At 38.4% G+C, this 17,325-nt stretch overlaps 1 protein-coding gene across 2 annotated transcripts in view; it reads right to left on the bottom strand.

Annotated features, from left to right (window-relative positions):
* Positions 1-17,325, bottom strand: part of ccdc88b (coiled-coil domain containing 88B) — a 93,746-nt gene that overhangs the window by 12,381 nt on the left and 64,040 nt on the right. For both annotated transcript variants that reach the window (XM_041797830.1, XM_041797829.1), the window contains exons 23-24: positions 13,675-13,861; positions 8,837-8,982 (exon numbers count right to left, since the gene is read on the bottom strand). In XM_041797830.1, the coding sequence (XP_041653764.1) occupies positions 8,837-8,982; positions 13,675-13,861 (333 nt within the window). The remainder of the gene's footprint in view (positions 1-8,836; positions 8,983-13,674; positions 13,862-17,325) is intronic.

Here is a 17,325-nt window from a genome sequence, read left to right on the forward strand (position 1 = left end):
GCACTTCTTGCAACATCAGTTTAAAAGGGCGAAGCCCTGCATCATTTCCTCGGAATAAACTAAAAGCATCTTTGGTAAATCAAATGATCTCTGCTGTCTCGTGCATTTTCAACAGCTTTATCCAATAGAGAAATATTAATATTAATAGAAATAATAACAAGTGATAACTTATTGGAGCAAAATCACATTAAAACAGACATCAACTGAAAAACCATTTCATCCTGTTAGTATTTTTTCCCTTAAAATAAACTGTTTTGGATGCCAGGTGGCCTAGTGGTTTAAGGCTTTTCCCATGGTTCGAATCCAGCCTGTGGCACTTTCACACATGTCTCTCCCCAGCTCTCTCATCCCTGTTTCTGATTCTGCCCACTGTCCTCCTCTGTCCATAAAAGGCATAAAAAGCTCAAAAATAAATCTTTAAAATAAACTCTTTCTCTCTAAGAAGGCACAAAAAATAAAGGTACACACTTCATTAGTGATACGTTTCCTTTGCCCTCATTTTTACAGCCTGTTTTTCCAAGCAAGAGAAAATTATGACTAAGAAATAATACCATCAGTCCCGTTCTCCCCCCTGAAGCTCTATTTGGACTTGTATCCTGTTGTTAGCTTGGACTACATTCTCATTTTTAATAAACCACACCGCAGTTTACTTGGCTGACGACAAACTCCTGTGTTATGAGCTCAAATAACCAGAACTGCAGGAGTAAACACTACAGTTTAGATAAACCACTCTAAAAATGCAGAGTGCACCTTTGGCGCTTAACTTCAGACCTTCTGATAATAACAGTTGATCTGATAAATCAGCAGGAAGAAGAATGATTACAAAGTGTGGCGAAGTGTCAGCTGAAGCTCTTAGAAAGAAGACAAAACCTCTTCTGTTCTCAGAAGGATTCTAGATCGTTTTCTTGTGTTCTATTAATTAAGTGCTCTCATTAAGAATAATGACAGAGGAACAGCACTTTATATCATGAGCATTCAAAAGCAGTAGGAGTGTTATATCCAGTAACATAGGGCTTGTGTCTATTAAAAATGCTTCGTTTTAAGTTCTGCCAGCACACAAAAACTCTGTTTCAGAGCGCTTCTCACCGGCACTTCTTGTTGCAAAGTTATGAGTACACTTCTGTTTTCCTTGGTCGTATCTGTGTGCTCATTTTCAGCTTTGTGCTGTTGATATTTTCCTTTATGTGAGGAGGAAACACCAGGAAACACGAAAATGATGTAAAGGAATTCTGTCCTGGCATTTGTAGCAGCTGTAGACCATGAAATTACACCCAGAACAATACAGGTCATATCAGGATTCCCTCCTCCGCTGGTGTTGACAAATCTAATAAATTACAGTTGCAGGGGGAAAAAATGTTTCACAGCTGAATTGCACATATGAACTTTGATAAAAAATGTCCAAGAATCAATATATAAAAGCTCCTGGAGCTGAGAGGAGGATCAGGAGAGCCACATCCATGATCAAGTTTGAAGGAAAATGGCGTGAAAATGCTCTGTCCAAACCAAAACTTAGTACGTATGTGCTGATTAAAAACACATTTGTGCCTGAACTGTACATTACATCTGAACTATCTAGAAACTATCTAGAAACTAAAGATCCCTGCTAGCACAGTTAAGGTCTGGTATTCTTCCTCTGGCTTTTGAGATCGGTCCATTCAAAAATATCCCCAGAGGAAACAGACTTTGTGAGTTGTGTGATTCAGCAGAAATAGAAAGTGAGTCTCATTTTATTTTGTATTGTACCAAATATGATGACCTAACAGAAGTATTGCTTCATGAAAAGACTTGTCAAAATCCTGCAGTTGTTTGATGAGCAAAAATTGGAATGGCTGTTTTAGTTTGAAATTTTTGGACTGGTTAATTTTTTTTTTTTTTAAGATTTATTTTTGGGCTTTTTCATGCCTTTATTTGATAGAGGAAGGACAGCAGATAGATTCGGAAACAGGAAAGAGAGTGGGGAGAGACATGCGGTAAAGGGCCACAGGCCGGATTCGAACCCAGGCCGCCTGCATACATGGATAGCGCCTTAAACCACACGACCATCTGCGCTCCCGGACTTGTTAATTTAGTTCTAAAGCCTGGAAAAGAAGACAAAATAGTTTATTTAACCAATTAGATCATATTTAGTTTGTCTCCATCTTCCTTTCTGTTCTATAATGATGAGAGAACTACCATGCACTCTGATCCTGCTTGTGTTTGAATTCTTGGTGTCATGTAAGCCCATGTGGGCTGGGCATATTATTGTAAGTGTGACACAACAATAAAATAAAACCTTCAAAATGTTCCATTAAGCCATATCCATTTTCTGAGAGGGGCATGGTCATGGGCAGAGTCAGACAGCTCACATATGTGGGGATTGCCCCCCCCCCAACACTACACTGATATAAAATCAAAGAGCTGTTAATCCCAGTACAGTCTGTTGTTAGCTGATGTCACTCCCTTTATTTAAAGTTAACTGTAAGTTAAATGCTGTTTTTCTGTTCATTGTGAGATAAATTTGGAAATCTATCAGCCCCAGTGGTCTATGGATCATTTAAAGTCTCATAACAAATGATAACCCAGTAAATAGTTTTAAAGAAAACTTTGTCCTGTATAACTCAATCAAAATCTTAAAACAGATGAAAAGGGTGGTTCATGCACCTGAATTCTCTATATATTCACCTATTTGCTTTAATCACAACTTTGCCCCATCCAAGCGTGACCAAGCTTTTATTCACTGGGGCAAAAAAGGAATCAAAACAATTGCAGACTTGTATAGGAATAATCACTTTGCATCCCTTGTGGAGCTTCCCTCCCACAAGCCAATTTTTTCCGATATTTACAAGTTAGACATTTTGTTAAGAGCAGTTTTAATAATTTGGAGAGCTTACCTAACGAACATCCCTTTTATGAATTAATGAAGTTACCAGCTGATACAAAACATCTCATGTCAAAATTTGTTTTATTGTTTTCTAAACAAAACCCAGTTTCAGATGAGCATATCAAAGCCGCCTGGGAGGCTGATCTTGGTGTTGAACTTTCTGAGGATGTTTGGAGGGAGGGGATGGAAAGAATCCATCAAGGCTCAATCAATGCAAGGCTGCAACTGATTCAGTTTAAAGTTATGCACAGAATACACAATTCAAAAGAAAAGCTGAGCAAAATGTATCGTAATATCTCTGACACTTGTGACGGATGTAATGTTGGGAAGGGTACACTAGGTCACACTTTCTGGTCATGCCCAAAGATCGCCCCCTTTTGGCAGGACATCTTTAGATTTTTTATAATTTTAAAATTTATAATTTAAAAGTTCAACCAGATGCACTGATCGCCTTGTTTGGGTGCTCCAAAAAGAGCTCCAAAGCTCTTCTGAAACTCCCATATACTGTGCAACAGGCTTTTATGTTTGGCATGTTAGTAGCTAAGAGAATCATACTGAAGGAATGGAAAACTGTCAGTGCTCCTTGTTTGTCTAGATGGATTAAAGAATTAGTGTCAGGTATACATTTGGAAAGGCTCCGTAGCCACAAACATGGGTCTAATGAAAAATTTGAGAGGGTCTGGGGCCCAGTTATTAGATCTCTTAACATTTTCACTTCGTAACTGTAGTTCCTGCTGGGTGATATGAATTTTGGGATATCCTTTGCCATACGCTTTGAGGAGGCTGAAGCTTTGCTGCATATTTTGCTGCCAAGTCTGACTTTTTGTTGTAAGCGTTTTTGTTTTGATCCTATGTTATCGTAGTGTCATGTTTTTGTTTAGTAAAGTTTCTGTTAGTCTCTTAATGTTTATTTGTCTTGTACTGAGTCTTGTTTGTGCAAAAACATAATATAATAATAATAATAATAATAATAATAATAATAATAATAAAAAAGGATCATAACAGAGAGATTTGAGCCAGAAAACGGACTTTTGTCAGGCAGCTGCACTCTGATCATAAGGTCAATGTAAGGCCAAGGGGCAGGATAAGAGTTTTTTCAGAGTGTGGCATTTTTTAAATTTGAGAGGTTCTTATTTCTCCTGAGTGGGCGTGGCTTCAGCTCATTCAACAGGCACGCACACACCATCCTGGAGCAGATTTTACTGCTCCATATTTCAGGATTTTGAAGCTTAATTTTTTTAAACTTTGAGATATTTCATTTGACCAAAATTTGACCTGGGGGTACATAACACAGTAGCCTGCCATACAACAAACCTAAATACAGATTTATTTTCACTTTACAGGGTCTTTAAGGAGCAGTGGTTGATTTATTTTTCATCACTTTGGCTGCAGGGGGACATTGCTGGGGCTTTACTAAAGTGTGCTGAAAGTGACAAAGTATGAAATGCAAAAAAAAAAAACAGACTTTAATCATTCACAATGAATGCATTAATGCTGACAAACCTAATGACTTCCTCTACAAAAAAGTTGGTGAACTCCCTCTGGATTTGTTGTTCTCAGCCTTGTGTTCACACTGACAGGATGGCGCTTCACTCTGCTTGTTTGTGTTTGGTTCAGGGGCTGAAACATACTTCATGCATGTTTTTCTCCCTCATGTGAAGCCCTCCCTGTCTGCAACTTAATCCTGCCGCCACACAGGAAAGCGACGCATCTCGCCTGTTCAGGGACACTGTCAGTCAGTAGGAGTTTAATAACAGCTGTCATTGCAAGAGCACAACAGATGGAGAAACAGCAGACTTTCTAATCCATTAAAAGACTTTCTGAGGCCTACAGAGGCAAAAACATTACAAACAAATTATCTTTAACTTGCAAAAATAGTGAACAGGACAGGAAGTGGAGGGAGAAGTCTGGAAGACCGGGGTGAGGGCATTTATTTCGCTATGAAAATCCGCTCTGAAAATTGCATAATTAGAGCAAAGATGTGGGCAGCTCTCCCTTCTAATTCAGTCCATTTTTTTCAGTTTTTTTTGGGGGGGAGCTTTTATTTGGTTAGGACAGCTGAAGAGAGAGAGGAAATATGGAGAGAGAGAGAGAGACTGCAGGAACACCCCACGATACCATGACGAGTGCACTGAACTACAGCCTCGAGCATCTGCTCTACCAACTCAGCTAAACCTGCGCTCCAAAGTTACATTCTTTTTATTCATTTGAAAATCCCATTTATTTTTTCATCTGATTATCAAGCATACAAAGGGACTATTGCCTTCTGTGACTGTAAAAGAAGACTAGATCTCAGTGGTTGTTAAACGGTGTCTGTTTAACATGCATTTGTAAAAGATCCCTGCTGGTTTCACAGATTTAAAGGCTGTAAACCTTGTGTGGCAGGGTGCTAAACCAAATACAAAGGTGCTGCGAAACACTGAAATGTGAAGTGCTAAAAGCAAAAGCATTTTCCACTTGAGTAAGTAAAAGCTGTCGGAACAAAAATGATCCCTTTTGAAAGAATAAAGCTTAAAATTAACTTGTGGAGGAAATTTGCATGGGAGTAATTTTGGATCATTAGTTGTTAAAGTTGAAGCCAGCTCTGCGGGATGACTGTTAGCTTTGTATTCATCTGTTAGCTGTCTCTAAGTCATTCAAAAGGAAGACTGCAGAGTGCTGTTGGACTGTGAAATTAAGTACTTGCAGTCTTAAACATTTACCCAGAGTCAGTGCATTAATGGGACTGAGATCAGACTGAGCTCAACCTAATTTGAGTCTGAGGTGAGTCAGCTAAAATGGGCACATTGATGACTTATTGGTTACAAAAGGAGTATAAAGAGAGGGGAGGTATAAGTCGAGTAGTGATCGTTATGTTTTGAAAGATGTAACCATAGAATGAAACAGGAAATAAAAGTGTATCAGGAAGCTGCTTAGGCTCCATGAGGGGAGAAGAAAAGAAAAAACAGCTTGTTGAGGGTAAACCTGCACGTGAGCAGGTTATTTTGACTCATATTGCAAATATATTATGAACTGTTGTAGCAAAGGGAACAAGCATTCCCATTTTAATGAGAAAACATACATAAAAAAGGTAGAAATACCAAGCCAAATAGGTTTGTTTGCAATCATGTGATCCAGAATGTCTGTTGCTTCTCAGGAAGTGGGGACAGCCACTAAGAATGTATAGGAACGGAGGAAAGTTAGTACTTTAAAGCTCTAAATGGCTCTCTACAATGCAATTAACATCAAAAATTTCTACATACATTAATTGTGATTTTTTTTTTCACAGTTTAGCTGTTTTATGTAGGTTGGAGGTAATCATATCACAAATTGCTCAGTGCTGCAGACCTCCTAGCGTCACCTAGTAAGATGAAAAGTCTTGAGGACTCTTACACTGATCTAAGAGGCTGCCTAAGCTTTAACATGCAAAAATTGCCTCATTTTATCACAAACATACCTTTAATTGGAATGGTGATGTACTAACAACTGAATAAACTTTGTAGTGGGAATGACTGGGTAATGATGTGCCAATCATGAACATGCCTGTTCTATGAAACAGCTCTTTTATGTGAGCCACTGTAGCTGGCATCCGTCTGAGTACCAGTTTCTTTCCCTCTTCCTTTGCCATTATTTAATCCACATTTTTAAAAAACGGACCAATTCCCCTCCAGTGGAACTCAAACACACCTCCATCTTTTAACAATTAGGTTAAGGAAATGTTTTCTATGATACAGCTTGAAAAACTAAGATACAATAGAGCCAAATGCCATGAGAAATTCAGAGGGACCTTGTCTTTTTTTATTGAATGGTTAAAAACTGAGTACAACATAACATTTTGTTTATCCTTCAAGACATTATTAAGAATTGTGTTTAGCTGGAAAAATCACTGTTGAAAAAGGGGGGTTGTTTTTCTTTTTTTTTTTAAATAATGTATTTATTTATTTTTGGTTATTTCCTTTAACACTTAGACTGTCTTAGTGTGTTTACTGATTTGCTTGTTTTCAAGGTGTTATTTAATTGTATGCACTTGGTGGAAATAATATTTTATAAATCTATATCTACCAAAGTACTAAAAAAAAAAAGTAAAGAGTGGTTTCGGAGCCAAACATTAGTTTTGTAGTTCTTGAGAACAGTCTTGGTCTTGCAACCAGTCTCAAGACCACATTCTGAATGTCTTGATCATGTCTCTGACTGAAGAGCTTTTTTACTCGGCATTGTCTCGGCCGGACTCCGAATTTTCCATCAAGACCAGTCGAGACCAGCGCTGATCTGCTATTCTTAAGAAGCACTGGCTAACACAACAAATAGATACACCTACAAAAACTCAGACATCAGTTCATCTTATTTCTAGTCAGAAATATCCTGAACACTTATTTTAGGCCTCATTCACCAGGCAAATCTAGATAAACATTACATTTTCAGATATTTAAAATAATTCCAGACTTGTCAGTAGCTTTTAATACATACAACATTTATTTTTCTTTTACAAGAAGTTAGTTGAACAAATTTGTTAAGATTTGAGATTTTTGGATGTTGTGCTTTGAAAGAGTTGCAGACACCTTGTTTTTATCTGTCAAATTTATTAAAAAGAAAACTAAATAAAAGAGAGAATGCTCTTTACTTTTTCAACCTTGTCATGTTTTTTTTAAATTAATTTTTATGGTCTTGGTCTTGTCTTAGTCTCAGCTTGTCTCGGTCTTGTTCTTGACTTGGTCTCGACCCCCAAAAGTCTTGAGTCTTGTCTTGGTCTCGGTGCACTCTGGTCTCAGGCGAGTCTCGGTCTCAGATAGTGTGGTCTTGAGTATAACACTACAAAACAACCAGCTCTACTGAGCTGAACCAAATGATCTTGAGCTCTAAAAAGAGACGTATTTCCCATCACAACAGACAAGAATCAACGGACATCAGCTGAGGAAACATGGGTAGGATCAGAGTTTAATGTGCTGAACCATGACCTAATTGAACTGAGCTAAACCAGTATGCTTTGTGGAAATAGATCATATATGAGTGTTTATGTGACATCACTAATCCAGGGCGTTAGACAGAGGCTCTTTTTTATCTGTGCCTACAGCCATTTTTTTTTTCTGAATATTTCCCCACTTTCGAGACACAAAAGCAGCTTAAGGATTAAGAAGTTCTTATTTTTGCACTTCAAATGCTTGGCATAGTCATAAACAGCTTAAAACATGGCCTTTTGGTAGCGTTTTGCTATGCAGAAATCCCTAATTGCCCCCCAACAGGAGTTCCCTGCTCCTGCATGACATAATCTGCAAAGAATCTATCGCCCAGCTTGAGCTCATGGTTGGTTCACATTAAGGGCGCAGCCAAGGAGCTGTGTGCACTTGAGTTTGTCAAAGTGTTTGATACTTTGATGCTTTTCCATACCACATGCTTTAAACAATACAATGTCCATTATTTTTATATTTGATGGTACTAAAAGTACCAAAGTTTTGAAGGAAAAACATCAACCACAACCACTGCTGCGGGTGGTGACAGAGAGACAGATAGGAAGCACTGATGTGCGACCAAGTTAGAGCGAGTGTTGGAGTCCCGTAGCTAAAACAAAGACATAATAAGGAGAAGAGATATTTCCAGAGTGTTTCACACCTCTGCACAGACATGAGGGAAGATTAAAGATTTTGTCTGCCTGATGCTGAAAACATGTTTTGTTCTGCCCACTGAGGCCCTTTCTGCTCTGCCCTTCTTCACAAACCAAATTCAGTGGTCTACAATTACATTAACACACACTAATGTTAGTGTCTGTTACAGACAGTAAAGAGCAGAGGAGAGAGACAGCAATGCCTCCTGGTTTCAAATATTTTCCCTTTATATCCCAACCTGCAGATTGATGACAGTCTCTTAGCAATAAAATACAGAGAGCAGATGCACTGCATACACTTCTTCTGTTTAATTAATGATAAATTAAAGGGAATATTTGATTCACCACTTTATAAAACATGGCCCTTGTTTGTGTGAGGTGTGAGTGTGTATACTGACTGGTACTCCCTCTGCTGTGAATAGTGCTGGTCTCGGCGCTCCAGACTCTGCTCCAGTAAAGCCCGGTTCTCCTTCAGCAGGCTCTGGTTCTGCTCGGCCAACTGTCGGTTCTCTTCCTCCATGTTTCCCTTCAGCTGGGTCAACAGCTGCATTCATGAGATCAAAATATTCTTCAATCAAAACAAGTTTTTTGAAGATCAGAAATATACACACAGCCTGTCTGTAATCACTTGTCCAATAACTTAAGTCAATCTCTGACTGTCGTCCCAAGACGATATCTGTTTGTGTCTGTTCATTCACATATTCACAGCAAGATGAGGGATGAAAAAGACAGATAAAACAGAATATCTAAGAAAACAACTTGATTTTGGTTTAGTCTGAACACAATCAGCAACGTTTCATGTGCAAGCTTTGGAATAATGTAGCAAAATTATGACTTTGGTGTAACTTTGAACTGATTTTAGTCTACTTTAGAAAATTAATTAATTCATGACACCCTTTAGGCCACTTTATTTATTAATGTAAAATTTGGGGGGGATTTTCTCATGGTGTTTTATCATCTTATTACAGTGTCTTTGATTTCTTCCAATGGAGCTGCTGGATTATGGTTAAAAATCTTAATCACAGTTGCACTGACTGAAACAGAGATCATGATTGATAATTGATCTTACAGCAATGCATGCATTTATCTAACTTAAGCAATCTTTATGATGAAAAAGTACAAATAAATTATTTTCTCCTGCAGGAGGGTAGACAGTGAACAGCAACCTGCATCCTTAAAAATGATAATGAGAAGTCTTCAATTCATACTAAAGTTAGCTATGGAGTTCCACAAGGTTGAACTAATTCTATTCAAATTTATGAAAAATAAAAAGCTGACATATAACATTGACATAAGTCTTCAATCACAAGCCAGGGATTCACAAACAAACTGACAAAGACCCAGAGAAACACAGGAACTAAATAGACAGGAGTGATCAGACACAGGGAGACAGGTGTGGCGAATGAGACACAGGTGAAAAAGGTCAGGGAAAGCAAGGTGGAGGGAAAACACAAGAGCAGAAAGAAACCCAGAAATCAAACACAAGGAAGGCAAACTACGAAATAAAACAGGACACACTGAGGAGTTAACTGGAGACTGAATGAACTACATAACAGAACTAGAAACTAAACTGGGAAACACTCAAGGACTAGAGAACACAGGAGGTTGAAACAAACACAAAACGCTCAGAAAACATACGAATCTCAATAGTTAAACCCAAAACATGACAGTAGAGAGCTCTGCATCTTTCCAAATCATGTCCAATTAAATAATTAATTCACTACAGGTGGACTCAAACCAAGGTGCAGAAACAAAAGGTCTGAAGACTGATGTCAAAGCAATATTTCAGTTTTTTATTTTCAATAACTTTGCAAAAATTTCTAAAATTCTGTTGTCACTTTCTCATGATGGGGTAATGAGAGTAGATTTATGAGAACTAAATTGTTCTTTTCTGCAGCATCAGGCTGCAAATAAAAAAATAAAAAAGGTGAAGGGGATCTAAATACCTTCTGATTGCACTGATACTTCCTTTAGGTAACATTATGAGGAATAACTCCATGAATTTTCATCGCTGTGCAGACAATACTCAACTGTATGCATCAATGAAGCCTGATGTCATTGGTCAGTTTTATTAGCTATACATTATGATTTGGATGACAAGAAATGTCATCCTCAAACTCAACTCAGAAAAGACTGAAGTTGTTGCATTTGACCCGATAAACCTCCGAGAAACTTTTTACAATGATAAAACCACCCTGTCTAAGAACGATGCAGGAAACTTGTCCATGCATTTGTTAACTCTAGCTTGGATTATTATTATTCTCTTTTATCAGGATGTCCTTGTAAGTCACTGAAGACTCCCTCAGCTTGACCAGAATGCTGCAGCATGTACACTGGCTAGAAGTAGGAAAAGAGATCATAACACTCCTATACTTTGTTCTCTGCGCTGACTCCCTATAAAATCTAAAATAGTTTAAAATTCTCCTTCTCCCTTGCAAAGCTCGTAATGGTCAGGCACCATCCCATCTTAAGAGCTCATAACACCTTTTAACCCTTCTAGAACATGACAGTCCTTGATTGCAGGCTCATGACAGTCAGTAGTAGTAGAATGGGAGGTAAAGCTTTGGGTTGTTAGGTTCTCTCTTTTGGAATCATCTACCTGTTGGGGTTCAGGAGGCAGACACTCCCTACCTTTATGTGTAGGCTTGAAACTTTCCTTTTTGACCAAGCTTATAGTTAGGACTGGCTCAGGCAGGGAGCAGCTATAGCTCACAGGCTATTAAGACACTCTAAGTGGAACCATTTGAATTATGAGTTGGTGCTGTGCAAATAAACTTTTACTTTAACCTTAGTAAACAGGCTAACCAGTCTCAATGTTATGACATGACATGAGTATCCAGAGTGACCTTGTCTCAGCTGGGGCTAAAACACTCAAAACAGCCTGTTTTGTATTGAAAATCATAAAGCCATAGAGCCAATCTTTGAGATTTAAGAAGACTAGAATAAACAGCGCACATACCCACCCTTTTTGTGCAAGATTAAGCAATAAGCCATACCTTTCCGTGAACACCCCTCCACATTTTGTATTTGTGCATCCATTCCCAATTATTTTTTGCCTTTGTCACCGCTGTGCTGTCCAATTAGGCTCCATCAGTAATAACAGCCACTGCAACAGGTTAATTGAAAGATGACACAGGCTCCAAATTGAACCGTGGATCAAAGAGAAGCACTGCTGCCTCTCCAGATGTCCACTTTCCCTCTGCATACAGAATAATGAGAAATCTGGCTGTCTGATTTCCGGAACTCAAACCTGACAACTAACGATGCAGTGTTTTCAGGGACTCTGTAAGGTCAGTGTGATACAGGGTAATGATGATATCAAAGATTTTTTATTCTTTTTGGAAACTATTGGGATTTTTTTAATCTTTTGTGCCAGCAGTAAAATCAGAAAACTACTCTCACATCTTCACAGTCAATATGAACCAGTATGACTGAGAGCACATGGCTTTCCAAAGGCACCAAAATCCACTTACAGCACTTCCTTACTACGTGTTTTCCAGTGGTGACTGGTGCCTTTTTCTTCGTGAGGGGGCTATAACAAAATCTCAATTTCAAACATTAGGTAATATAAAGCAGTGGTTCTCAACCCAAGGATTCGGTACCCCCTTGGGGGTTGCAGGACAAGGGGAGGGGGTCACCAGATGTCTTCCAAAAAACAAAGGATATTTTTAAATGCTGCCAAGTAAGCTGGACGCTCAAAACCCGTTGCGTGTTGGTACGGTTATGATTACATCTGCAACAGTTGCCTTGACAATTTTAAACAAAAAATGAAGGCAACGGATGACAGTTCAGAGGCAAAGTCCCGATGTATGGCAAAAGTCACGTATAAGTGTATAAGTATGATGTTATAAAAAGTCTCGTCTCCTCTTCTGTCCTACAGCGCCATGTTGTCTTGGAGTGAACTGGTCATGTGACACCGTATGTTACATCTTGTGATGTGCAAATGTGGGAAAAGCGTTTTCATTGCACTTTGGCGATGTAGTTCTATATTGAAATGTCTGAAAAACATCCTCATGGGAGTGTAAACTTTTTTGCAATATTTGAAAGGTTTTTCAAAATTCAGGTGTTTCCATTAACAGTTTTTTATTGCGCTATTTAGATTTAGCGTATTTCTATGGGTAATGGAAACGCAGCTATTGACGTTTTATTAATAGGGATATTGCAATGTTTCTATCGTCTTCCATTGTACAGAACTGAAGCAAAAATAGCCCATCAACAAGTGCTGACATGCTGGACTGGTGATTAAATTAGGGGCCCAAATTTGCGTAGGAACAGCAGCTGTGGATCTGACGCCACATCATTCAAGCTAATAAAAGGATTTACATTACTATCATGATGTTACATCTGTGTTTTTTCCACTTTTTCATAAAGACTATTACAACAGAATCTGCTTCATAGTTTTAACCATCTCTCATCTGATTACACTTAGGAAGCGGGGTTTATGACCTACAGCCTTACAGCAGGGGGAGCTTTAAATACTTTTGGCTTCACTCTCTGGCAGTGGTTCTCCATCCATCTTAATATAAAGAGTCCGGCTAGCCAGCAGACACGAGAGTGGCAAATTGATGTATCATCTTCTTGTTATGCTGAATTCTGATGCATTTAGACTAAACATCCTGAAGCACTTTAAGCAGAACCAGATGATTCAGGATTTGTTTCCTGATTAGCCAGAAGCATCAAAAAGCATTATCATCTGATAAACTTCATCAGCTCTTTACAGAAAGTCAATTTCATCCTGGTTCATCCCTAAAACGACCCCAGACTTGCTTGCTTGTAAAACATTTTCAACATTCAGTGCTTGTCTGACAGCAATATGGGGGAAAATGAAGCTGTTCTGAAGATGCCTCAGTACTTATGAGCTACTTGGTATTCATTTTCTGTTTACAGCAATAAATCATTTTTTTGTGGGGTGTCAGCCTGAAATTGGCTTTAAATCATGTATTAGAAATCAGCCACTCACAGTTTCTCACTCATGATGTGAAGTAGTTGACAGTTGTTCCTCCCTGACCCCAACAATATTATGTAAAACACTCTCTAAAACCTGCAATAAATTCCCAATAAATTGTGATTAATTGCCCGTTAATGCCTTGAATAAATTTGCTATTTTAAAACAAGAGGGTAATAAATATAAGTGTCTCCACTCAAATCCACTTTTCTGAACATCAGGAACCGGCAGCTTGAATACAGCACACCTGCAGGTGTGTGGATAAACACGGCGCGTATATGTGGTTAATACCTGGTACTGGCTGGTGAGGCGGGCATTGCTGAGGTCCAGGCTTTGGTTGGTTTCCCTCAGGGTGCTGAGTTCCCCCTCCAGCCGCGTCCGCTCCAGCTGGGAGGCGCTCAGCTCCCCTCTGAGCACCGATCCCTGAGCCAGCAGCTCGGTCTGCAACGCCAACCACTCCTTCTGCTGGGCCTGCAGCCTGCAATGCACAAACAGACGCACGTACATGCTCAACTCATCGTTCTGTGCACTGTAAAGTGCTGCATATCCCTCTTTGGTCATTTCCGTCTAACTGAAGCTCATTGTGATGTAATAAAACATTCCCGCAAGAGACAACCATCACATAAATCTGATAACATCTCAGAGAAAATGGCTACAAAAATAAACATAATGGGTATGTTTTAGTCCAGCATACCAGCACTGAAAGTTTTATTGTGGAAAAACATCTTTGTTTCATTTTGTGATCCAACTTGCAATGATGAGATAGGACAAGAGGAAGCTGTAAAGATCAATGTGGGCAGAATCTGGTTAAGTCAAGTACACAACAAATACTGGTTGTCTTAACGTCAATTTAAACATTCTTCAAATAAAACTTTAATGTGAATTTAGGGTCACATATTTTACCCTTTAAAGACAAGATTGTATTGGTCTCAGAGGTCCCCAAAACATGCCTGTGAAGACTGTTTCTGAAAAAACACTCCAGTATTGGATTTTTGTATGTCTAAAAGAACCAGCTGTAGCTTTAAATGGTACTGAGCTGTCTGACTCCGCCCCCTGACTCTGCCCCTCTCAGGAAATGGACGTGGCTTCATGCATAGACATTGGCTGTTTTCGAATTGGCCTACTGCATACTCCTGCCAAACGCAGTATGCAGTATGTATTGCGCACTGTGTACTGCAATCGACAGTAGTATGCAGTATGACTGCCAGTTGGATGTTATTGTGTAGTATGCTTGGCCTGGTTTAGCTGGTTTCCAGTATACAGCGGTACGTCATACCCTGGTCAATATTAAATGATGCTACAGTGTTCTCCATCCATTTACGTACAGAAAAAATCTGGGAAGTGTTTTTATTTGATTTTTCAGGATTTTTATAGCCGTTTTTTTTAGCTTAGCATGTGTAGTGCAGTAAAAGGACACACTTGACAGCACCTTTCCGGCCGTTACGAGCTGTAACGGCAAAACAAAAACAACAGTGACCCTATTAGAACTTATTTCGCTATAGTACATGTTGAAAAGGTAAAGGCACTTTTTGTAACCGTCAACCACTCCGGTGAAAGTTCCGCCGCTCTCTGCTATTACGAACTCTGACCCGGCGCTTTGCATTGTGGGTAACAGCAGGCGAAGAAGACTGGTCCGATGCATATTGTGAAATTTTCCCGAATCAGTACGTCATCCGGGAATTTTTGGCATACTTCAACTTTTGCATTTGTTTGTATACTGCATACAAAATTTTGGGAAAATCAGTACGCACTGCTAATATAGTAGGCAAATTTGAAAACAGCCATAATATACGTAGACGCCTCATTAGCTGTGTTTGCCCACTGCCGAACACGTTAACATGACCACCATACTGCCAGAGGCAAGAATGCCTCACAAGCATATACAAGTATACGAGGGAATATTTTCTAAATAAAAACCACTCGTGTTCTAATAAAACTGAATTGCATTAGTGGTTTTTATACTCAATGGTATGGAAGAGGATTCTGGACATTTTCGAAGGAGACAATAGTTTTGGGCAAATCAAGATTAAAGTGGAAATGACAAGGAAAAAATCAAAACTTGCTATTGCTAACAGTGGATCATAGACATTGTGTGTTAATGTGCTAATGAGAGAGAATCTCTTTGTTGTTGAATCCAATAATAAAGTATAATTACACATATTCATCGATATGAGATACAAGTTATTTTGTAGAGACAGACGCGATTCTCTGCTATTGTCTTAATCATAAATCAACAGAAAAGACAACAGCTCTCATCTCTCTTCCTCTCCGTCTGATCACCTGTGGAGACGGCACACAGGTGGTAGGCTCAACCTCAGTAATGGGAGAGCGAAGGAAGATTGATCACTTCCTATCGATGAATATGTGAAGTTTTGACTTTTTCTTGTCATTTTGATTTTAATCTTGATTTGCCCAAAACTCTTTGTCCTTTGAAAATTTAGTTAGCATACATAATTAGCATAACTACATAAGCCAATGAAGCTAAGTTAGCGAAAGCTAATGTAGCTAAGTAGATAACATAACTGCTTTTTGAGCTTAGCTTTAGCTACGTTGCCTACGTAGCTCTGTTAGCTACGTAGCTCTCTTATCTTTAGCTAAGCTGTAACAATGTGAGTTTTAGCAAAAGAAGTTAAGCTACCTTAGCTACACAGGAAACTTGGACACATAGCTGATGTAGCGGCTTTGTGAGCTTAGCTTTAGCTCTGAATACTATGTAGCTCCATCATTTACATGGTTCTGTTATCTTTAGCTAAACTTTAGTAATGCTAACATAACTCAGTCAACAACATAGATTTCTCGCTGCTTTGTAAGCTTAGCTGTGGCTGTGGTAATTTGTATTTTATATGCATGCCATGCAAAAAGTCAAACATCAAAAATAATCCTGTAAACTCTGGAAGCTTTAAAAAAAAGTGGTTCTTTTTAATACTTGGAATCACAATGGAAAACAGCGGAGAAGCCAGCATCAATGTTTCTTTAGCTTTAAGATTAATGTCATGAACAAATTCTTATTTACACATCCAGCAGTTAAACAGCAACATTACCATTCACTTAGAGTTGTGTTTAATTTGGAGTTCAATATTCACTCCCCTTTATCTGTGTTTTGTCTCCAGTTTCTCCTGAGGGAAATATCTGCTCTTTAGCTGCTAAGTACTTCACTATGTTCAGAAGAAAGCTGTTTACTTTGTCTTTTTTCTATTGTCTGGTGCTAAGCTGGTTCTGTGAAGAGGATTTTCTTAACACTATAAAAATTTAAAAGAGGATGAAAAAAAACATGTTTGAGATCTGTGATAGTGAAAATGTTTTAGAGAGTTACAAAATAAACAAAAACTCACTATAGAGCACAGCTATATTATTATTTCTAAAATAAAATCCTTGTTGTGAAAAATGTTCTTATTCATTATTACTGCCTCGTAAGTTCTTAAATTTATTTAAAATTGTTTCTGTGGCAGTGATTTGATTTTTTTAATTAAAAAACTCAAAATCAAACTGATCACTATAGCACAGGGGTGGTGGATCTTATGGAGGATCAAAGAATGCCAGTGTTCAAGCAAAAAATACATTTGCTTTGGTTTTTATTCTACCACAGTTTCTTACAAACAATTGGTGTTCTCCTAGCTCCTGCCTTCCTAGCAAAAAAACAAAAAAAAAAACAAAAAAAACATTTACCTTCCCCTTTAACTCCCAAAAGCCCAAAATTATTTTTCAAACATTTTGTCTTGCCTGGACTTACTGTCTTAAAAAGCATGTGAAACATCAACCCTGTTGTGCACAGTCAAGCTGTAAACATCTTTTTTCTTCAAGACAACCTGGGCTTTAAGAATATGTGTGCTGTAGTAAAGTCGCTGGAATTTCATAAGAGTTATGGGACTATAAAGACAAAAGAAAAAACTGAATGAAAATTAAAACTCAGATTTTTATGTGTGGCACAGTTATCAGTAATGA

The sequence above is a fragment of the Cheilinus undulatus genome, linkage group 10 (genome assembly GCF_018320785.1).
Source record: "Cheilinus undulatus linkage group 10, ASM1832078v1, whole genome shotgun sequence".
In the NCBI taxonomy this organism is placed as follows: domain Eukaryota; kingdom Metazoa; phylum Chordata; class Actinopteri; order Labriformes; family Labridae; genus Cheilinus; species Cheilinus undulatus.